Source organism: Athene cunicularia, assembly GCF_003259725.1.
Source record: "Athene cunicularia isolate RWA chromosome 8 unlocalized genomic scaffold, athCun1 chr8_part1, whole genome shotgun sequence".
Classification (NCBI taxonomy): domain Eukaryota; kingdom Metazoa; phylum Chordata; class Aves; order Strigiformes; family Strigidae; genus Athene; species Athene cunicularia.
Window position 1 is genome coordinate 12,249,087 of NW_020799109.1, and position 25,334 is coordinate 12,274,420.

The following is a 25,334-nucleotide window of genomic DNA, read 5'->3' on the forward strand; positions in this document are numbered from 1 at the left end:
TTCCCATCAGCTCCTTTCGAGGAGAACTTGATGAGAAGGTCACTGAGGACGAAGGGCCTGGAAAACATTTTCACACAAAGTTACAAAGTCAGATGGAAGACAGCGATTGTCACTTGAGAGGAGGATGAAAAAGGACAGGATAAAAATATCAGAGTATGAGGCGACCTAGAGAAGACAGACTAGGAGCCTGTACCTTCCTGGCTCATAAATGAAGACGAAGAAATATTCAATTTAAGAACTAACACTGGCAATTCAAAACCTGCATGAGGAAACACTTTCTATTTGTATATGGGATTCCAGAAATTCCTCCAGAAATTCAATTCAGTGCTCAACAATCCATCATGTCAGCAATTGTTGCTTAGTGCCTGACCCAAACTTCCCAGCTGCAGTTTAAGCACATTATTTCTTCTCCTACCACTGGACATGAAGGAGTGAATTCTTCTCACATTAGTCCTTCCATTCTGGCAGTGGGATACCCAAGATGAGATGTCATTTCATTGGAGGCCTTATCAATCTGAGCAGAGTAGAAAGACTATCTAATGTGTCTTCAAGATGTTACTCCTCATTTCTGCATATCACTGTGATGTTTGTCCATCTCAAAACAGCATGGCATTGTTGAGTCATGTATGGTTTCTCATCCATTAGCACTGCAAGACCTTTTCTGTATACGAGCTGTCTAGGCAGTTGTCTCTCATTCTGTATTTATGTAGCTGATTACTGCCATTTTCAAACATCTATCCACATTTCTCCTTATTGACATGCATCCTTTCAGACAGTTTCTCCAATTTGTAAAGATCATTTTGAATTCTAATGGTGTCCTCCAACATGCTTGCAGCTCTTCCCAGCTTGTTGTTGCCTGCAAATTTAATAAGCATGTTCTCTATTCTATCAGAGAGATCATTACTGCAAATGCTGAATGCTACCAAACTGCCAAATACCCACCCTATGAGCAGATGTTTCACAGGAAAAAGTCTCATGAGGGAGCACTGAAAGCTTTACTAAAGATAAATGACATCTACTGCTTCTCCATTCACAAAGCCTGTTATCCTGTCATTAAAGGAAATTAGATTGATCTGACCTTGACAAATCTACACTGGGCATTTCTCCTTTGCCCATGTGGATATAACAATATTTAGAGTTGTTGCAATTAATAACAGAATTATAGATAGATAAATAACAGAGTTACAGAAGCAATAATAAAAGTCCAGCTTCGTACAAAAATTTCTGATTTTATATAGCAAATGGGAACTAATTTGGGTGGGATGAGAAGAGTATGGGAATGTAGCAAAACATGTAGCATTTGTGGGCCATCATTGGAGGCTTATGTTAGGGCAATTCTGGGATAAATGAACCTTGAGTTTGACTCAGTCCAACAATGATAACACAAAATAATTAATAGCCTCTTCTGCAATTTAACACAAAACTGGAAAATGCCATGTGGTACACTGCATATTACTCTTTGTATGTTAAGTAGAGTTTTTTTAATTCCTCAAAATTACACAGGAAACTGTTCTCATGCAACATACTACAGATTAAAGACAATGCCAGAAATTTTAGCTAAACTTGCCTCAGAAAAAATGCTTTATCAGCAACAGAAGGCTGCATGTGTCTCACTGAAAAGACATTGAGCAGTGCATAGATGCTGACTGAACAATACATATTCCCAGGGATTCTGCTTAACATGTTAAAAAACCCCAGTATCATACTCTGCTCCTAGAATAAAGGCACACAACTCTGCAGCCATAGGAAAAGAGGCGTATCTTAGCATTTGAGGAAAAAAACCTCAAACTTCGGCAGTTAAATATGTTACATGTTTCATTAATTTACTAAGGTAGAAATCAAGGTTCAACAGGCATTGTCAAGACAGACAAGTCCAAACCCTTGTGGCCTACAGCACAACCACAGAGAAACTTCAACAAAGAAAACTCTCTATTTACAAAATTGCTTCAAGAAATAGACAAATGCATTAGAACACAAACTGCATGGTGTCTATGTGAATTAATTCTCTCTGCCCACATTAGAGTTTACGTGCTGTAGGATCTGTAGGACTGCCTCCGCTACACACCTCTGGGTCTTTGAAAGGCTGAGATGAGAACGGCTCTGGCTACACTCACAGGATGAATATATAGGCAATTTATTACGCACAAACTCAGACAGCATCCTTTACTCATATGCCCTTAATGATTTAGCATGAAATCCCCCTTATATTATTCAGCAGCTTATTTTTCTATGGGTCACTCACTTCTACAAATCAAATTCCATTTTTCTCTTGACTGCTGAAGCGCATCTGTAGTAATGTCATATGTTTTCATAGACATTTTAGACTTGAGACTTATGAATAACACCACAGTTTGTCTTACAGGGTACAGAAGTATTTTTCTACTCTCTTCGTTTTTAAGAGCATCCAAAGACAATTTTTGCAGAAAGATCCAAGAAACAAGTGTCCAACTCATAAAATACAGCCCCCCAACTTGAATTCTGTCTGAAGATCGAGCAGGGCACATTTCAGTCATGAAACAAAGTGATAAAAAGCTGAAAACAACAGGTTATAACTGAAAAACTTTGTGTAACCCTTGATAAAATGTAATGGACCATAAAGAAGTATGTTGGAAGTCTGTATACAGCATGTATAAATGACAAGTCTACAGTCAGGACACCAAAAAGGAGTAAAGGGAGCCTTTCCAGCTCTTGAACTACCCTCATCATCCTCCCAAGAGTCATACTAAACTCTTTGTAGTCAGCATACTAAGAATGAGAACAGTGTGCCAGGGCAAGGCATCCCAGTCCTTTACATGGAAATATGGAAGTATTTTCTCTGTTTTCCTCTTCAAATTTTACTGATCCCCCCTGCTAGCATAACCCCTCCACCTCATTTATTAAATGCCCTATAAATCAAGTATGGATAATGCACAAGCTAAATTCACTTTTCTATGGGTTTTCTTGCATCCTGAAACTTTCAGTGAAAGCTTCTGTTTGATGCGAAATAGGGTTAAAACCCACACCCATCTTCATCGTATCAGTATTTGAACTGTTTTCAGCATTTCACCACTCATCATTCAGTCTTGCAATGATCTTCCTTCTTGTAAACTAGACAGTGTATAAGTACAATATACCTATAGCCTCCTCACTTATAAGCTGTGTTTTTTCCAAATAAGACTGAAATCCTTTCTGAAACGAATGCATGTCAATTCTCACATTTAAGTCAAAAGAGAGAAGTTCAGTTTCAAGTTTGAAAACCAAGGAAGCACCATCTCTGCCTTACATTGACTCCACAATAAACGCAAGAGCTTGGCGACACACCCACATCTCCCATCTACACAAGCCACCAACTGGGTTTGACAAGCAGGTGAAAACGAACAGTCCTATCTGCCAGGCACAGTTGTGCTAATGTCAAAACTTAAAATGGTTATTACAAATGGGGGTTTTCAGGGGCAAAAGAACTACATGAGTAAAGCTGCTTAATATTTCATGGCCTCTTGAAAACCCCTTTTTCAAAGCAACTTTTAATGGAAATAACACAACAGTTGCCTGACAGTTAAAGTGAATTTGGCTAAAAATAAATCCAAGAAAACACGTAGGTGTACTGCACTCTGATTATCTAAATACAGAGGCTCAAGAGTCATTGTCTTCGCCCTGTGTGGCAATTAAACTGCAAGGGCTTTTATGACTCACCTTTGAGGTGAACCAACAAAGTCATCACAAGTAGACAGAATTTATAATAAAAAAATTATGAGAAATACAAGAGCAAGCAAGAAGAATTCCTTGAGTGCAATCTTCCTTTTAAATTTGCAGCATTAGCCAGCGCCAACAGTGGACCAATTATGGTTCTTTCTAATGAGATCATGGCTACTTCCACTATCAGTTCAATAACTGCACATAGCAGAGACAAACCAAATCCAAGCCTCTTCTTGACATGATGACTTCATCCAGAGCACCAACTGAGAATGGTCACCCTTGGAGCCACGAACCTCTGTTGAATAACAGTGGCATTTCCATTTGCTTTAGGTTTCAACAAGGTACTATCTACATATCTCAGACCAATTTTACAAAACATGTTCCTGAATTTTGTATTGTTAATTACTGAAAAAAAAAATCGAAATAGTATGTGCAATGAAAGGCCATCTGAAAAGCACAGCAGGACTGCAAGTTCATTCCAGTCTATACTACATGAAATGGAATATATTCTGTAATTATTTCTTTATAATACCATGTGAGTGCCTTTTTTTGTGAAGGCTTAATGTTGTGATACATCAGAGAAAGCCTAAATGTAACTGACATTCAAAGCAAGATCTAGCATTGCAGGCTACAATTAATATACAAATGTAAAGACACTGTCCACTATAAAATGTGCTTTGGTTTAATTCAGTAATCATATGTCAATAAAGTGTGCAAGGCAAAAGACATTTCTATGACTTAAAACTTTCAGAAAGCACCCTATGGCATTTTCACACCAACAAAATAAATGAGTTGTCTTTGACATAGACAAAGCACTGATTCTCACAAGTGGCTAAATACAGCATTCAATTAAAAGTACACCACTACTTTTCAGCCACTGATAAAGACAGGCATCTTACTAGAGAAAAAGCATCCACGAACAGATGCTTTTTTTCTTCCTTGTTTTTAAACCCAACATGTTCACCATCAAAAAAGATTGACTAACATTTTGAACAAACAAATTTCATACTCTTGGTTGTTCACAAAAACGAGCTTGATCATCTTATATTACAGTATCATTCTGAAGCACTGATATAACAAACAGATAATCAAAGAAACAAAAAAAAGCATCCCTATTACCACTTCATTGCTTTTTACAACTACTCAGCTAAAACACTGAAAGCTCCAGCAGACCTCATACTTTTTCCCCATCTGACATCAGTACTACTACTAGCAAGCAGCAGCATGCAAACCATATTATTTTCTCAGTTTTCTGGCACTTTTTTTCCATCCGCAAAGAATGTTACCATCACTACTATAGGATATTTTAAATATCTCCTTAAAATACTCACAGCAGCCTCTGCAAATAGTCATAACTGATTAACATCTGGGAATAAATGCAAGTAACCTGCAACTAGATTTAGAAAGTAAAGGGTAAGTTTTACCAAGATTGGTGGTCAGCTAATAACAGCAAAGGAAAATTACCTGTACTGAATTACTTGGATGACTGGATGAGCTGGGATCCAACAAAACACATTTTCATGTACTTAAGGGCAGATATTAATGAGCAAATCCCAAGTCACACTAATAAAATAGGAGTTTGCATCCTGGGAATCAAAGGCCCAGAAATGGATTCAAGGGTCATTGCAGAGGACTGTGGTCCCAGCTCAGTGCTATAGGTAAAAGGGCTAAAGTGCCATTGTACTGAGCAAGATGTGGCCACTTCCCTTCTTGGCCCTAGTCCCTTGACTTTAAAACACATATTGAAAAGTCTAGAAGATTAGTGAAGATCTATAAAAATTGTCCCTGATCAGAAAAATCAAGACCAACTCATTTTTCTACAACAAAAAGGACAAACTGTCAGCTTGTCTAATTCCCGCAGTCTAACTTGCTTCTCAGGGAGATTGCATTAAATAGTAGGAGTCTCCAGCCTAGCTGACACAGGTTACAACACCCAGTGTCTGAACCCCAAAAATGCATAAACGAAGCTTGAAATAAATACAGATTTGTAGAAGTAATGATTACTTGCCATTTTTACAGATCACATAGGAGACGGGAAAAATCTCAACCATTTAGTCTTCAAATCATGGTTTGATAGCCTCCTAAAAGCTACGTGCTAGTTCATCCACAGCTGTTAAAAGCAGATGCAGAAATTACTAGCTGAAATTATACAGCCTGTGCTATGCAGGTCAGAGTAGAAGACAACACTGATCTGATTTCTGGCCTTGAAATCTATGAATTTACACTGAAGATAAAATTTTAAGCAGGTAGTTTTTACTGTTTTTCTCTATCACCAAGCCAATAAGCACACTCTCCCTCAAAGAACGTGTATTAAATATGTCAACCCCTCAACATTTACCGCTGTGCTGGATAACTTACATGGCCACTTAAACACAGGAACTCCCTTGCGAAGGCAAGGGAGTAACTCTGGCCACACAGCCGAGTCTGAAAGATGTGAACAGCAAGTGAGATTGCCTAGCCCTGCAGAACAGCAGTAAGGGGGATAAAGAAGCAGCCATACATAGAGGCAGAAGTAAGAGCCTGTACTGTTGTCTTCATGCAAACTGTTGGCCCTATGATGTCCCTGAAGACTGACATCATGCTCAGAGCTGCCCGACAGCAAAACCCAGACTGACTTTATCTGAAGTTACACCACCACCTCTCTTGGCTCTGGAGCCACCACTCACTGAAGGCTAAAAGATGACACTGGGAAGGAATAACTGCACTATGTATTTATTTATATCCTCCACAGGTCTTTGTACTGACCATTGATGGATAAGGGATTGAGGCTAGGTGGACCTTTGACCTAGCAGCTGATGTTGACTGATGAAGGATGTTGGCTTTATCAATAAATAAATAGACAAATGACAATGCTGTGATCTGTTGTAGGTAGCTACCTAAACAAATTCACAACTCCTACAAGTGCTGGGGCTAAACGGGGCATGGCTATAAATGCAGAAAAATATCTGTTGTCTATACACGGTGTTTGCTCTCAGAGCATCCCTCCCACCTTGATGTCTGCAACACTCAGTTACAAGCAGGAAGCATTTAGACATCTTTACAGAAAACTGCAGAATACATTTATACATATATTACATAAATATATATATACACACACACATATATATATATACACACACATATGTATTTTTTATATATATAAAGAATGAGTAAGGAAAACAAAAATAAAACTGCATAAATAACTGTGGTTAATATTTCAACCTGCCCCTTAATGATGCAACCGCAATGCCTTAGGTACAGGGGTCTTCCTAAACTATATTTTAAATGTACTTTTCACTGATGGAATTTGTCAACCTAGTCAAGGCAGAATTGCAGAAAATTAGTATTTACCTGTGCTGCAATAGCTGGATCTGATCATACCAATTACACATAATCACTACATACAGTGTTTGGGGATAGGCATGCAAACAAGAAACCAGGAAACAGAAAAACAGATGTGAGGCAGCAGCAGAGAAGCCTCAAGTCCAGCTTTTAGGATGGGACCCTGCTGTCCAGCTGCACAAAGCAGCTGTTTTCCAGATCTCCACAACAGCAAGTCTGTCCCACAGGCTGGCCCAGAGCAGCTGTATCTGGAGCTGAGCTCTTGATGAGGTGTCATTCAGGTTACCAAGCAAAGCAGGTAGAGCTGAATCAGGGAGTCAAAACTACTTCCAGGTCCCAGTAACACAAAACAGTAAAGGCAGACAGCAGAGGTGAGGCACAAGGGGAACCAAGTGCCGTAACAAATGTTCCAGAGCTCTTCTGTCCAAAACATTTGGACAGCACTTCAGTTGCATGCCAAATCCCTGGCAAAACAGACTTCATCTGCAGCTGCATGTCCAGAGAGGCCGTCAGTACTCTTCCCTTTCCCAGCCTTCACAAGTACCAACAGCTCACCTTCCTATTTTCTCTTTTAATGTGTCTCCTCAATCCAATTAGCATCCAAGAAACATGGTTGACTGAAAAATAAAGTATCTGTACAACATGCATACCTTTCAGATATAAAGCAACTGTCTCTTATAAGGGGCAGGGCAGCCTTGAGACACTTCAGATAGGGTCCTTGCTCACCGACCTGTTGTCACCAGCCTCAGCTCACTGATGCAAGCTTCCTCCACTCTCTCAAACAAAAGCCAAGTTTGCTCTATCTTTAGAAATCAAAAGGTGTAAATTGTTTGTTTACCATGTATCACTTCACAGGTAGTTGGCCTAATACTGCCTTAGTTCTTTCCTTCTACAAGGTCACTTTTGAAGTGGTTTTCTTCCTTAAGCCCTTTGAAATTCTGTGCAAAAGGAACCAAGATATATTTTGGTTAGAAAAGACTTTGGATGGGTCACCCAGTCTCTTCCTTTGGCTAATGGAGGCTGTGCCCAGGACTTCAAAAACCAAGCCTAATTTTTAAAAATCCAAGCCAACAATGAAACACATTACTGATAATTTCTGATGACAGTATTGATTTTTTCCTGTTTTCTCTGCATTTTGTTTTGAGAGAGGATTTTTTTTGTTGTTTTTTATTTTATTAGAGTAAATGACATCTTTCCAAAAGCTTGAAAAGAGCATCTTTTAGATGACAATTGAACTGAACATTAAATGAAATCTGCAAAGCCATTTTTCCCATGCACAATCAAAAGCTGACAGACAGGGAAGCATAGAGTGCATAAAAAAAAACACAAGCAAGATGAGGGAGAAAGTGTAAGACAGCCATCCTGAATCAGCTCTGAGCTGCCTTAATGGAATTAGGGTCACCCTGACAGAAACACAGTCAGATCACAGAGAAAATTTAATAATTTCTTACTGCAGTCTGTAAAAGCCAGGGAGGATTTGAAAGTGCTTTCTGCCAAATTAGCACTTCTGTATCCACTGTTTATGCCACATGCCCCTTCCTGCTCACCTTCTCCTTCCAACACCCCACCAGAGCAGCTGGGAAACCACCACTCCCGTCCTGCTGGCAGGGAGACACCAAGCGATCCCCTTTTTTTCTGACACACTGTCACATATTTAACCTTTGGATGCCCCTTCAATTCCTCAGCGCTGACATTGTTCATAGCTCCTGTGAACTCAATTCCAGAAGAGGCATTGCGGCACACGCCTGGTGCTAATTCCGCTAGGCAATACGTATTCAATCTGTTTTATCTCAGGCGTTAACATCTAGCTATCTGCCAGCTGCCTAATTGTCAGGAAGCTACAGCAGTGACGCTGAAATGTGTTGCGACAACAGCATCTCCGAAGCGCAAGCGGGGAAGGTAGGGAAGCCCTGGTTGTGGGTGCTCCCCAAGCACCCAGCCACAAGGCACAGGGCAGCCTGATGGCAGGGATGCAGCACAGCCCATCCCCAGCCCTCCTTCCCTGCCCTCAATCCTCACTGATCCTATAAAAAGTGATTTTGGGGACTGACTCCAGGAATTCTAGGAATAACCCTGCTCCCATTATCACATTGCTTTTAAATGGGGAAATGTATGAATGCTTTGCAGATATGGAGGCTACCCATCCCTTCACTGACTCTAAACAGCTGTGGGGAGAAGGAAGAATCACAGTGAACTCTCCGGAACAGTCATACTACATCTGGAATCCATATAAACAAACAATCTTTGACTGGAGCCAACAGGATGCTTAGGGGACCAAAAAAAAATGAAGAGGGTGCATACAGGGTGCTCCTTTAACATAGCATCCCTCTCTAGCTTTTGCTGTAAGCTCCAGTGTATATATATTACCATATCCTCCCCTTGACCTTCAGTGCTGTCCTGAATCAGTATCTTTCCCATCTGCATCACTAATGGCAGGACATGAAATGTGCGAGGTTTGGGGATGATTTTTTCCCCACTGTGGTGACACAGAGCAGGCCCTTTCACACACCTCCCTGCCACAGAGTCGATGGCAAGATTCAGTGGGGTAAAACAATAGAAAAGCTGTAAATTAAAAAATACACAGAACACTTTCCATTATAGGAAACCCTCAGTTAATCTGTGGTGTCTTGGTGGTTGAAAGGTCATTTGTCCTCCAGATCTGCCTTTCAGATTAGGGAAAAGTAATTCAGAGTCAGTCTGTGCCAGAGAAAAAGGCATACATACAGATATGCTTGCTTCTCAACACAGAAGCGTTCCACATCTGAGACACCAATATTTGGATCTGGGCCAGTGAAATAGGGCCAATTTTGTTAAATTTAAGCATGTGGAAGTATTCCACAAAATTAGCAAACCATGTCTACTGCAAGTTATCCTCAGGCCAAGAACTGTCCTAGGACATCTTAACCTCCACCAGCTTCTGCCTGCCTCGAGTGATGCTTCTCTCCTTTGCAGTGGCCAGGATAAAGATAAGGAACATCGGGGAATTTTTATACACCTCTGAACATTAAGCATAATACTTCTCTGTGCCAGACTCCAAAATGGGCTACAATGTGTAGACATGAAGTGATCTGAATAAGCATCTTCCAGCAGCACCAGCGGCCAGGGAAGAAGCTAAGGAAGGAGACAGCTGCTGTCTCCAGTTTAACTGGGCAGCTCAGACTTACAGAGACTACATACTCAGCCACTGCCTGCAGAAGTGATCCCTAGTGACTTGCAAATTTGTATCTTTCTTCACATCCTCTATTCATTCTTCCCTCCAGCTTCTCCAAATTTACTCTCTCTTGTTTAGGCAAGGACATTTAGGAACCCCAGTCTGTTTTCTCCATTCAGCCAGGCTCGTACCAACATATATCAAGATCTCCTTCAACTTCCACAAAATTACATCTTAATTACAAGCCCCGTGACTAAAGCTGGAGTGAGAAGCAGATGGTTGGTAGCAGCTCAGGAGGTGTGCCACAGTCACCACTCTGCTCCAAGCTGAACAACCCAGGAGCCCTGGGTGCTTTTAAAAGCATGGAGCATTCACAACTGCCAGTCTGCAACGAATGTGCAAATATTTGGACACTGAAAAACGGATTACTGGTAAAAAACAGGGGAGAGGGGCTGCACAAGGACTTGGAGATAGTCTAGCAATACACACAAATTATGAAAACCAAGACTATGCAAAGAACCCACAAGGTTTCCTGCACTCTGCCTAACTCACTTGAGGGGAAATTCCTACTTTAAGGTATTTTCAGTAGTCCACCATCAGCCATGTTTCTCTCCTCTTGTCTGTCCACAGCACTGGTTTTTGCACAGCTTTCTCCTGTTTCAGTCTGGATGGGGCTAATCAAAGCCAGTCACAGCAGCACAACCATTAGGACAACAGGAATGGACACAACAGCTTAAAGCACGATCACAAGGAAACATTCGACTCCAATTCTACTGAAATACTGGTGTAGGAGAGCTACACCAGAAGGTAAAAACTTGCATCCTTCCCCCAACAGCTCTCAACCACCTGCTGACTCAGGAGAGATGTCTCAGTACTTCACAAATTACAAGAGCTGGTAAATGAACAAACAAAATAAAGTAACAGAGATTACTGTGACCCCAATAGTTCTTTCTTCCTCCGCCCTCAATTTTCTTTACTCATCTGTACATGTTAGAAATCAAATTGTCAGGTTTTGATCTTGCAGCTACTACAGAAACTCCTCCTGCACTTGAATAAATTTTGTCAGTCTTAGTTCTACTTGCGCCCCTTCACATACATACTGTTTATCTGCATTGCGCACATGGGAAAATAAGGGGGGGTGTGAAGGTGTTTTCCTTTAGTCCTCAGTGTTTCCAGTACAAACCAAGGTTTAATATTTGTTAAAAGAAATTTTGCAAGGTATTTAAGCTTTCCAAAACTGAATGTTACTTACTGTCTGCTCCTGCTAAAGGCAGCATCAAGCAGCAGAGGATAGCTGCTGGCACAGTGAGTACTGAAACGCAGAAGTTAGGCACCATATTCCAAAGTAGCAGAAGTCCTCTTCAGTCTGAGGCAAGCAGTCAGCACATCCAGTGTTACATACACAGACTTACTCCTGCAAACCAAGAGGGGAAGAAAAGGAAAATGATCAAATATGACACACAGATTAACGGCCAATATACCAAACTACCTTGTAAAGACAGTTACAGATACCTTTAAAGTGAAATTTAAGTATCTTTCCTGCTTGAGCAGTAGAGCTGCACACTGATGTCCCCAAATCTAATAAGCTGTTTTCAGGGGTCAAAAGGTATAAATGCCTGCCCATCTCCAAGTTCATCTTCATGTCCAGCCTCTACTATGGCCTGTTAAAACATCCTTTAGTTGTTCTTATTCACAACAAATAGTTCTGAAGTTACATGTTACAGTACAAGAAATAGTCTTAAGCTCGTCTAACTTCCTCATCCATCTGCCCAACAGAGACATGCTTGATTGCATATGTAGGATGGTTTGCGGCCAACTACATGTTAGGCATAGCTTGACCCATCCAGCTGGACTGGTGTACACCCGACAAGTCTCAACGGGACCAAGCAGGAGAAACAGAAGCTGAACTGAATCAGCCATCAGTTCACAGGGTTCCCAGAGTCACAGCAGAAGGTTATTAAAAAAAAGTGTCTATAGAGAAAAGCTTTATGCCAAGCAAACACCTAAGCTTCCACCTCCCAAAAATGCAGAGGACTGTCTAAAAGGATTGAGGATTGGATATTCCTTCTCCAAAACAAAGCAAGTTATCTTGGAAATTAGCTTTAACTTGGGCATCTGCTTACATACAGAAATACAGAAAATTCCTTGAAACCCAACCTAAAAAGGCAGGTATTTTAAAAGAATGTAGTTTCTGCACATCTGCCTTCTTTTATCTTTTCATGAGAATTATTTTCACCTGAAAGTCCAGGTTCTGTTCTGTTAAAACATATTTTAAAGGAGCTAACAAGCCCCATTCCCTCAAAACGACAAGGCTCAGCAGGAATGGGGCCTCACTCTCTCAGTGCTGGGCATCTCAATGAAAGCTCAAGAGTCACTCAAAAGTTGATGAGATTCTCCTTCACTAAAGCTGCAAGAGTTACCTAAAGTTGGCAACACAGCACTATTAGTAAAAAAATCTCACACTGGCAGATGCCAGCTTGAGTGGTCTCCATGAGTATCCCTGAAGCAACGTATCTACAAGTTCAAAGGCCATAAATGGTATGACCCACCAATCAATCATTCGGCAGACATTTCAAAAACACATTCAAGACTGCTCTAACAAAGATATTTTTGTATTTTGATGGGGTTTTGGAAGAGGAAGTCTCTCATGGCTTTTGTTGATTTTGGTGGGGGGTTTTTGAGAACAACTGAGGATTTGATGGAGTAAGTATCACATGTTACGAACATGTTTACTTCTGACAAAATCACAGTGCTCAAAGAACACCAGCAATGACAGTGCTGAGGGAAATCTGCAAGAAATCTCAAGAGAATCTACCTAGGCAAATATTTACATCGCATCTTACTAACAAACAGCAGATCATGATTCTTCTCCATTTTGTTACTGTATTTGCACAGTAAATCTTTTCACACATTGTATCACACAACACAGAGAAATCTTTATTTATGCAATGTCTTCTACAGCCGAGACATCTGAAAATACTTTACAAAATAACCTAGTTCTAACCTAGATGCAGAGAGAATACTGATCATCTCATCCTGCTTTTATTAGCTCAATGAGAAAGCATAAATCCAAGTAAGCTCAGCAGCAAGATTTTGAATACTGCAAAAAAGGCTCTTCATACCAGCCACACACTCAGTTCTCTTTGTTGCTCTCCAACCTCCATATCCTCATTCATCTCTCGCCAAAGAATTACTAAAAGCACCGTTAACATGTCTTATACTGCAGAGACAGATACAGATAGTTGTATCTTTATAGGTCATAAACTCTATTCCAGTGAGAAACTGTTTAGTTGCCAAACAGTTTGCCCAGTGTTAGCCAGTTCTCAGGTAGGGTCCACATGGGAACAGGAAGAAGTGCCTGGATTAAGAGTGAAGATTATTGTCTCTAAATTCTGCATGTACAATGCTAATTTGTGCAGTCCAGAGAAGTAAACCCACTGAAGCACACTTTAGGCAGCATTTTAAACAGCATTACATCTCAACAACAGCCAGAGTCTTAAGAAGATACTCTTTGGGGTGGGGGGTAGAACACCAAGGGTTGAAATTACCGTCTCAAAACTAATGAAGTGTGTCAAACTCAGATTAGGACAGAAAACAAGCATTACAGGTGGTGCTGAAAACATCTTAGGTACGTATCACACCAGATTGGGGATGAACAGTACCCAGAGATCTTTTCCTCTTTCATTCACTTCCATCAACAACAAAAGTGCCTGATCTAATTGTGTATCTTGAGCGCAGATCGCTCAGAAGTCATGTGAATGGCACCTCCACAGCCCTCATTCAGTAGTAACTCTCAGGAACACAAAAACCTCAGCTAAAGAATAGGTGTGTCTCTCAATTTCTCTCTTCTTGCAGCGAATGTGATCAAGTTTCTCTCCAGTTTCAAGCTTGACAGATTTATCACTTTCCTCTCAAGCCCATGAGATACATACAATGTACATCATGCAAAACTGATGAATTGTCAGTTACTCTACCAGATGCTTTATAGGCTTGATCTTTTTGCAACTGTTTAGTGCTCTATAATAATTTACCATCTGGTAGAAAAGTCGGATTTTCTTGTGCAAGGCTGTTGTCTGTCCCTCCAAAGTTAATAGAGTACCTTTGGCCCTTAACAGGATCAAACTTTGCTGCTTCCTCTTTCTGCAGTTGCTCTGCCTATGGAAAAGTTGTCTGCATTCAATATTTAAAGCCCTTTAAATTGGAATGTTTTAAAATTTTATAAATCTCAGTAGCTGTCATTCTCTTTTGAAATTGAAAATATGAAAAAACCTCTCCCAGTGGTTCAGCTCTCCCATTTTTAGAAGCGACGCGCTTTCTCCCAACAAGACAACCCAATATTCAAAGCAAGGTGACGGGGTGTTAGCTGAAGCTCAGTTAACCCTTAGAAGACCACTGTCACTCTGACAGTACTGAACAGCCATCTTGAATCAATGCTAAAGGCTTTCTTTCAAGGGCAGAAAGGCAGCCTAAGACAGAGAGTAGCTACAAACCAAATAATGTTGGTAGATTTTGATAATGAGCTAAAGAGATCCTGAGTCAGCATTGCTTCGGTAAAATCAAGTCCAACAGCAACCAACCAACTAATGCTCTTAAGACTCTTAGTGTGTTTTTTGCCCCAACAACTTCAATCCTCTTCAGGTTCCTCTCTCTCGCATCTGGAATGCCCTCCTGTGCAGCAGACGACCTCTTGTCCCTTCATTTGAAAGCCTCCTTTAATCTCACTGCTTTGGCTAGCATCTCACAATAGATACTGCATTTGGAAGCCCAGACATTGTAGAATTAATTTTTCAAAATACATGTACATTCTCATTGTTACTTCTGCATCTGATCCTGGCAATATTATAAACTCTAGACCATGTAACCCAAAAGGAGGCTGAGGCTAAGCACTCCAGATGGCTCTGTAAAAACAGCTTTGAGTTTAGCAAGCTAAACTTCTGCCTCTGCTCCAAACCCAACGTTAGAACTACCAAGTGCTAGTTTGGCAGAAGACTAGAAAGCGAGGAAGCACAACAACAACAAAAAAAAAAAAAAAAGAAAAAAAGCAAATTCATTTAAATATGTCCGATTTTGCTGTAGGGCAGGTGGATGGAAAAGAGGACGTCTTGAGAACATTTTTGAAACCTACATGGTTTGATTCTTTCAGACAAGCAGAAAAAGCTGGACTCATTTAAAACAGAGCCAAGAATACCAACAGCTCATATGGTACTAGGAAATTCTGGCAATGAGCATGTCCCACAGGAGACGACAAAGAGATTAGAAAAAGCAGTCAACTTTAAAGAGTCAAGAGGAATTTCAAACCAGCACTGAATAGCTTATGTCCTCTATGAACTCTTCTGGAAGCTAAACTGAAATGAAACACGTGTCACGTGGGTCACTAGCCAGGAACGGCACAATGAAGAAAAGTAACCCCCAAAGTAAGCCTGCCCATTCCAAACTGAGGACAAAACTATGTCACTAAAATTGCTTTTTAAATCTAAGCTACTTCACAATCCAAAGTATCTAACTGGTCAGCTCAAAAATGCCCCCTCCAGGAGCCCCTGTATGTCCACGGAACTGCCAGGTTCAGTTCTGTGTGTGACTACCAACACTGCATGTGCTGTGAAACGTGGTTCAGCAAGACTCTCTAGAAACTTACGGGGTAAGAAGTAAGCCCAGTACATAAGTAATGTCCTTATTTGACCTGGAGACATAAAACTATCTTTTCATAAACAAACCTGAAACAACTGTGTTTGCTTTTCAAGGTGGAAGCTTCTTAAATGTTTTCAACATGAGCTCAAGGATGAAGGTCAGAAGATACCAACTGGATGCCACCCAGACAATAGTAAAGAAGGGGCTAAAACTACATCAGCTTCTCCCAACTCTACTGCACGTGCAAAGCATAATGAAACCTAATTTTCTTTCTGGACAACTACCCACAACTTTGTATTTTACACAAATACCCTGAAGGGGAACTAGTGCTCCAGAGGGACCCGATCATCACAATACTCTGGGGTGTCACACAAATAATGGTAGTCAAGCACTCATCAAGCAAGTAAGGGGCACATGGCACACAGAGCAATGAGATAGTTATTCTATTAAAAGTGAGAATGATAATTGGCTACAAGCTCAGCTGCTTCACTCTGTATATAACACCTCATCTGTGCTCTGAAGGAGGAAGAGGAAAACCATGACGCACTGTATAGTTCAAGATCATCATATTGTACACATTAAAAGTTGTAGAAGCACAGTTACACACAAGTTAATGACTTTTGAATGTTTCACTTCACTACATTAGTATTCCTTTAGCATAGATTTCTTTGTGCTTTTCTGCAAGAAATATAATATAAAGAGACTTGGGGAGTATAGCAATATGGCCAAAAAAGACAAAATGAGTCTCATTTCACTCTAAACTCCCACATGCAGGGAATGTATTAGAGAGATTCAGTGGGGAGATATATGAAGATGGCAACACTAGCATAGATTTGGGGAGGAACTTCGTATGAACTTGCAATACAGTAAAATGGCCAAAAGCTAAAGCAACTGCTACATGAACAAAGGTTATCACCTCCAGGACCCAGGTGTGAGCAGACCTAGAGTGTCAGTTTGAAGATTCTCAAACCATCCGGAGAGAAGCAATGAGCAAAGCAATTTAAAAACCAGGAAGGATAAAAATCTCTGTTAAGTAGCAAGCGCTAGACAGACTGGCTAAGCAAGATGGAGATTTGATAACCATCTGTAAGTACATGAAGGATAAAAACACCAAGAAAGGAGTGGAGGAGTATAATTAGCCACGGGCATGTAACTGTGAGTAATGGAATGAGACACAGCAAAAGAAAGTGTAAGTTGAATATTCTCAGTAAACTCTCCAAAAAAGAAAAAGAAAAAAAAAAAAAAAAAAAAAATAGCAGCAGGAAAATGTTTCAGCATCTGTTTCAATGGAAATTAAAAATGGGGTGGAAAAAACCAAAAAGGAACACCCCAAAATATCCCAAACCTTTTTTTGAGGAAAAAAACCCAAACCTGAACAGAGGCAGATTGGTATGGGGAAATATATACAACAGAAGTACTACAACAAGATTCTCCTTATTTTAGCAAAACATTAAAACAACAAGAGCAAAGACCTCAGCAACAACCTGGCTCAGCTACAGATCTTCATGATCCTGAACACACAATCACAACTTGTCCCAAGGAGAAAAGCAGAGGGAAAGAGCAGTTTTTAAGCAGGACACAAGCACAGCTTGGGTACTCCTGTCAGCCTTATTGGCTACATTTGCTTCTGAAGATACTAATTTCTGAAGGTGTCATAGCCTGCAGACAATCCTAGATAAAAAGAAGGATTTTTTTCTACTGGAACAAGGCTTATGAAGGGCCCTGTTAAATAACTACGGTGAGAAGTCAAAACATCCACTTAAATATAGATCAGCCTTGAGCCTCACAAGCCCAGCCATCATTCACAGTGAACACTAAATACAGATTGCTGTAGATCACCCTACCCAAGTGTATAGGCTCTTAATACCTGCTGTAAAGTCTCCTAAAAGCAGAAAACTATTGCATATCACCTTTCAACAGAGGTCTTTTACATTTACAGAATAGGCACAGCAGTGCAACCAGATGCATGGATTAAAGACCCAGGGCAGTAGAAAATCCTACAAAAATTTAAAATAAATGCAGCTATTCCTTAGCTATCAGCAAACTCCACTAATGTGGCAGAACTTGCTCATGAGTCAGCCACTTCCACAAAGTAAGAATTTCTGTGTTTTTTCTACAAATTACTACACACATGACAATATATTCTTAAACCAAATGACCATGCCATTACAGGCTTGCATTCAGCACAATGGAAAACAGCATAAAGACTAAAATCACAAGGTACCAAGTCCTCTCCTCTAAACCCCAACTCAGCATCAAGTTCCACACATCCAGGATGTAGAACAGAAGGTTTTAAACTAAAGAGAGGGAGAGCTGAGAAACACGGTGCTTCTGGGTTTGCTGCTTACAACACACCACATGTGACTGCTATCTACTGTACAGCTATGGCACTGTTATTCCTGTATCTGGTTCCAGCAATGCAAAACACGCCAGTTCCGCACCTCTCAGACTGACAAAACACACAAGTGGAGCAGATGTAAGGTCCACTTAGCACCAAAACTAATTTTAACCAAAACCAGCAAGAATGCAAATGATTGATCAGACGGGGGATAACCTGTCCTTCCTTCCCTTCAAGGATTTGCATGGTGTCTACTGGCTGGAGACCAAACTAAATTCTAACTCAATTCTAATTCAAAACTAAATCAGTTTCTTCTTTATAAGAGTGCTTTTGCTCTATCCACACATCTACTCAGCTTCATTAGCAGACTCCGTGTAGAAATTTTTCAGAGATCTCCTGGAATATGAACAAATTTTAAGTCCATCTCTGGCTTGAACATGTCAAGCAGCTACTAGAACATTTTTCCTTTGCAGAATCCATGAAAGCTGGACCCTAGGATAATATGATCTTTCAGGTATGCTGCTATTTTCTCAATAATTTTTGCTTCAACCACAGTACAAGGCATATAAAAAGAACTTTCTTCTGAAAAAAAAATGGCTCCTTTTAATGAAAAATCCCTTACTTTTGCTGGAAGTTCAGTTATGTTTTACATAACATAGCACACTATTGGGGAACTGCTCACTTAATGCTTTTTCAGATTAATAGCATATTCCAAATCTGCTTTTGCCAAGACCTCAATTTCTTCAAGAAAGAAGTTTTCTTATCTTTTATATTTAGAAAGACTGGGCACTATACTAGTACTAAGTCTTCCACAACATTTTTAGCAGTTAGAAACTGATGCAAAGTAATAACTTCTCTATTTGGCAGTACCCTTCTCTTCCTTAATTGCCATCTTTAACCTCCCATTGTTCAGTAAGCCCAATTTTCACATGGCACCGATTTGCCTACATTATTTATCTTCTATCTATAGTCATTATTTCTTCAAAGCCCACCTTGGATCCTTCAATTTTCCTTTTATACTCATTACACTTTATACACTCTGCTACTAATACCTGGGAGTTGGGTTTCCAAATTTTCATCTCAAATAGCTTTGAGATCTAGCTAGTGTGAATTACTCCCAGCCTTGCTAATTTAACTGCTTTTCCCAACTTGCTTTCTTATGTTCCATTACTGGTTTCAAACCACATCAAGGAACTGGTTCACTTACCCCCACTCCCCTTTTTCTTTTCCACTCTTTCTCCCATTTTAATTTTAAGGATGCTTTGAGTAACTTCTTCACTTTCAAGTTGTCCTTTCTGAAGTTTAGCATCATTCTCAACATTTTGATCATCATCTTGGCTCCTCTAAGCTCAATGACTACTCTTACACTACACACACTATAGTCATGGCCACTCATGAAGACATATATGAGGATCCTACAAACAACTTCAACCTTGCTGACTCGGCAGCAGCTTGACAAATACACAAGTGATTAAATAATGCTGAGCAATTACTTGTCTGGACCTATTTTAAGTCAGGCTCTGCAAAGTGTGCATGCACTGGCGACAAAACCTCCACTCACTGTCTCACAGCCACTGTCACATGCAGCAATCACACAAAGGGACTCATCACTTTGATCCTGCTAACAGTAATCCTTCTCCACAGGTCCACCAAGAGCTCATGAAGTGGAAAGTTCACAAACTTATCTTGGCTGCCATCCTTTTTAAACACGATCACCACCAGTACAGGAGCAGCACCACCGCGTCAGACCGGATCCCAGGCCCAGCCAGCCCGTGTCAGCCAGCTCAAAGACCACGTGGGAGAAGACAGCCACAGGCTGCCACGGGAGTGGCTTCTTCCTAATGCCATCATTTAGCAGACAACGTATGCCCTACTGGAGGGTTTATGTATCCAATTAAACTTTCTGTAATTCTCATCTTGTGAAACTATGAACGTTTTCAATGCTAGATTTTGGAATTATTCTCTCCTAAAGGGTTTTGAAGTTAATTATATCATACTTGTTATTACTGTCTCAACCACAGATACTGCTTGAACCCCATTATTGTGTGTGTTACTGAGGGCTAAAATAAGAATAGCTGCTGCTTTGGTGTGTGCTGGAGCTAGCCCTTCCTACAAACTGCTTCTCTAACCTTTGCCCAAACATTATGTATGCTCAGTTTATATGCAGGCAGTTAACATAGCCCGGTAGGGTAAATGGGTTTATTACATTTATTAAACTGAATTCTTTCCATGCAGAACGCCCCCAGCATCCTGCAGTCCTCTGTCTCTGGAGGCATTTGGCTGTTACCATGGAAGACAGCACCCAGAAATTCCCTTCGCAACTAATAAGCAGGAACTATGAAAGTACAAGTTTCATGCAATTGCCTTCTGTTTGAAAAATGAAAACTGTTTCTGTAACCTATAAAGAAACCAAGATGCAATCAACCTTATTGTAATAAGATGCTAAATTTATGATTATTCCCTTTTTTTTTTTTTTTTTTTTTTTTTCTTTTTCCCATCTCCTAAGGCCCCCTTGCTTTGCTTTGGCAAAAGAAAACACCCTCTGAGGTAGCATATACTACATAGTACCCAAGCCGTATTAAAGGTATGTAAATAAAAATCAAGCCCTAGGTGTAATATAATGCTTACTGAAGATGAAGAAAGCAAAGATCTGCAAATTAAGAAATCCTGAATTAATGGTCACAAAGCCAGACTTAACTCTCAGTCCAAAAATACAATTTCTCTTCTTCAGTAGCACTTCAGGCTAAAAATTAAATTCAGATTTCTTGCATCACATTCCGTACAGTAAGACACACAAAACATCTAGACATCAGATTCTGTCTCAGATCTGAGGCTGTATGTTCAAAACAGTTTGATGGAAGAAAATCAATTAATATATTTTACAAGTCTTCTTTGTTTGGCAGATCAAAGCACTAGTTTCCTAGTTACTTCCTGGCTAGAGGAACCGAGATAACAGCTGCATCAAGGCTGCAGCAAATTCAACACTTTTTGGACAGACCAGCCATCTTCCATCTTTCATACCACAAAGCAAATCCCAGGACTCCACAGTCAAACAGGATAAAATCTGCTTCTACAGTCACGTTTTCATGCACCCATTCTGAAAGTAAACTCATGCGTCGACCTCACACAAGTTCTGAAAACTTCAAGGCAGCAGCCAAGAAGGCTCCACACGGCTGCGGATCCATGTTGCCTGCCACCTTATCAAGGATGCGCAACCTCACCTGCTTTGGATTAGGAAGATGAAAAAAGGTGGGAGGCTAAAAATATTCTGCACATTTTAATGAACCTGGAATGGCTGCCTCTCCCAAGCTCAGGAAGAAATCCAAAATGTACAGGACAAGTAAACAACAGTACCTCTCAGAGAAGTTGGGCACAACATCACCCCTGCGCAATTCTCACTGCTCCTTATACCCTGTGTGACCCTGTCCCTCTCAAGGAGCTTCATCCACCATAAAATCCATGCTAAATGTATGTGGGTTTCTGCTTTCAATATTTTGAAATTTTTTGATCACTACACAAAAGGCATGCTTTGCTAACCAAGGGTATTGAGTGCATGGCAGCTATGTAGCTACTTCCAATGGTTTTGGCATTTCTACACTTGACAGACAGCAGGAGAGATGAGTTCTTACATTCAGCATGGCACAGACATACAGATATGGGATATTCTTCACCCTTCAGCAAAATTCTCCTCCATGACATCCTACAGCTCTAGAAGCTTCAAGTTCTGTAAATCAACCTTAAGAAAGATATTCAAAGGAAAACAAAAACCACCACCATAAGACTTCTGTTTCCCCAAGACAGTAACTTGTTTTGATCTTAAAAATTCCTTCCTCTTCAAACTTTCAGAGTGTTTCCTCTGTATCTTGGTATCACAACTTCCATGTGTTCTCTTTAGCAGGGAAATGGTTCCATGCTAATGGTCTAAGTCAAGATATCCTAATAAAAGATCAACCTAAAAAAAAAAATAAATTAATGTACTTCACACAAAACTGCCCTTTTGTAATGGAGACTTCTGCCAATAGCAGATGGAAAGACCTTTGAAAAATAAGACATCCCATATGCCGTCTGCAGCAACTTCTTAGTTTTACTATTGAAATTATCCATTCTCTCCTTCCAGGCCACCACCTTTACATGACCTTGAGCAAAACATAAAGAGGATAATACATAATGTGCAGCTTCTTGGGATACAATTCAGTAAAACCTAAGGAAAGAAAATTACTGCTAGCTGTTTTTTCAATCCATTCATACATTAGTGTGCTGAAATGCATAGTTGGAGCCATCAAAATCAGATTCAATGTACGTTTTACAGTACTTAGGAGGCAAGCTATTTCAATTTTGTTAGTTGCCAGAATGTAAAATCTTAAAGGCAAAAAGCTTCCAGCAGAAAAACAGAACAGATCTTAAAGGGGAAAGATGTCACCTAGCGTAATGAAAAGCAAAGGAAAGCTTAAGCAGGACCTGGTTAAGTACAACTCCAAAGAAAAGAACAGTCCCTGTTCCTCCTCATAGCTGATGCTGGCATAGGGCTAACAACACAAGAGGCAGCACCCTGTTCATCAAATCATACCAAAATAATAGCAGTGCAGAGCAACTCCTCAGCTGCCAAACAAACAACAGCTCCGAGGCCCTTAGCGACATGTGAGGAACATGCTCCAAGTTTTAAGCATTTACTTTTGGATATGCAATGCCACCAGATGTCCAGACTTTTTCTTACCTGCAAACTAATGAATCAAAGTAGTTTTGATGACTTTCCCTCTGAAAGCTCATTTGCTCAGAGACCACAGCTCTATGTCCATCACTTCTAGACGTGTGCCCAGCCCATTAGTTAAAGTGGATCCAAGCCGGGTGTGAGCAAACAGGCAATTTCACCGAATTAGCCAGAGCACACAACACTGTTTGTGCCAGTTCTATGTTTTAGTCTGGTTACAGGTAAACAGGACAAAGTTATCCCCTCAAAATATTTTGAATCCACTTACATTGCCACACAACACTTGCACTAGTATAGCACTCTGCATTGCATTAACTAACATACCCCTGATCTGGTAATACATGCCCCAGAATATAATGGATTTTTCAAGGCCCAAGGCATCTGCTGCCACTTGCTGAATAGCTTTTCTCAATGCAAGGCACCCTGCATTTCACAGAGGCAATAAGCAAACCCCAAACAGTTTCAGTTGTACCTTGCTCACTGAGACACACTTCTCTTTCCATAACCCAAGACAGTAAGCAGAGCCCTGACTTTCCTTCCGAGCTTATTGAAGGAGCCTGATGCTGGAGCTCACGTCCCTGGCTGTTTGACCTCCAGCCAGTACCTGGATTCTGCATCACGCAAGCCTTCCCCAGCAACACGATGCCAAGGACACAGTTGATTTTACTGGTACATTCTTTATGAGATCTCTCTGCTTTGGCTTTATCCTTGTGGGTTTTAATAATTGTGCACATACACAGAGAGCTTATAATCAGTGTACTTTGAATTAAATTTTAACCAATTTATGAAGTATTAAAAACCACAAAATTTTTTATAACATTTTAATTGTAGTACTACAGAACTCATCTAGTAACACCTAATTATAATTCTAAATGAGCAGCAATTAACAAGCTATTTTATGGTGCCTAAGTCCAAAACAAACAAGGTCAGGACAGTTCTGCAAAAAGAGCTGCTAGTGCGCACCCTGCAGAAGGGATGCCAGTCTCTCTTTGGAATACACTCATTCCCCAATTTCTGCATCACAGCATCACATTTTAAAAACTGTAGGGACCATCACCCATAAAGTACAGGACTTGCTGTACCACTGGATCCTTGTCAGAAAACAGGCAGCTCCACTCCTGTCACAGCACATACATCACTAGTATAAGCTCATTTGAAGTGACACGTGCCAACATGTCATTGGTGGGGAAGGTAGGAGCAGCTCCAGCAAACGCAAGTGCTCTCACCCATCAGGGAGCAAAGACCCCAAAACAGGATGGATTGAGGACAGAGCAATGAAGGAGTGTCTATTCACACAGAAGCCATAACACTCCCTGCAGTAAAGGCAGACCACCTATTGCTTAAAAAAAATTAGTTCATCTTGGCAAATTCATCCAACACTTACTAGTGGGAGGAAAGCTGATACTGCAGACAGAGCCACAGATTTCAGGACAGAAATTGCAGGACATTTCTCACTGACCTGGATGCTGTCCCAGAAATTTCTTGGAAGAACCTTGCTCCTGCACTCCAGGGCTAGCAAGTTAAGTCCTTCTATCCAGTAAGCATCCACTGTGTTTCAAAGGTAGCTATAGCAGAGAAGTAACCCACAGAGAAGTACTCCACCAGCAGCATTTTAGGAGTCAACTAGCAAAGCCCAGAGGCTTTGCTTCAGAATGCATTACCCTTTGCTGGCAGGTTAGGCTTAAATTTTATTTTTATATTTCATCTTTTTAAAGTAAAAGTTATTTGAGAATTGAAATGTGAAGGGGAAAAAAAAAATCTGAAATCATATGCAACAAGGTTACATATTACAAGACAATTTTCTCTTCACAGAGGGAAGAGAAGGTTTCTGAACAGGGTTTTGTGACAGACTCGTGTATCTGTCTTCTGTTTTTCCCTTTACCACTTTTTACCTGTCTTGTAGTGAGAATGAATCCCAAACCTCTTCCAGTAAGAACACAGGCCATTCCTGACCATAGGAAAGGAATCAACAGAATAGCAACTTGTCTGATGCAGGTGGTATCCTCTCTGCCTGCAGGAGCAACGCATTAGATATTTTGAACTAACATTAAAGACATGGAAACATTTGGAAAAGTATCAATAATCAGCTTTTTAAGTGGAAGAACAAAGTACCCAGGGCACTGACAGGGCTAAATCAGCAATCCAACTCTGGGAGACACTGGCAATAGAAAATGTGTTTAATGCATGCAGGTAGTTTATGAGAAACAATTTGTTTACAGCCCTTTTAAAAAGAATACATGAAGGAATCTGAATAGCTATTCTTCATGAAGCACTGCTGTTCATAATAAAGCTTATTCTGTCCTTCAAGCTCGCAGAGATAATTCCTGACAGGTTAACCTTTTGGATCACACCAAGGGCACCAGCAGTAAAGGGCTGCTTAAGGCACTGCAGATTCCCCACTGCTCTGTTGTGTTTCTGTCCCACCCAGAGGAGCACTAAAGCCTTGCACCAGGCAGGTCATGGTGGTGTAGATCTCTGTGCAGAAGTATTCCAAGCTTGATCTTCAGCTGAGA

General features: G+C 40.5%; 1 protein-coding gene across 18 annotated transcripts in view; it reads right to left on the reverse strand.

The window, feature by feature from the left end:
- PTPRF (protein tyrosine phosphatase, receptor type F) overlaps window positions 1-25,334 on the reverse strand; it is a 296,366-nt gene that overhangs the window by 241,565 nt on the left and 29,467 nt on the right. For all 18 annotated transcript variants that reach the window (XM_026854407.1, XM_026854406.1, XM_026854410.1 and 15 more), the window contains exon 2: window positions 11,400-11,561. In XM_026854407.1, the coding sequence (XP_026710208.1) occupies window positions 11,400-11,484 (85 nt within the window). In that variant the 5' untranslated portion in view covers window positions 11,485-11,561. The remainder of the gene's footprint in view (window positions 1-11,399; window positions 11,562-25,334) is intronic.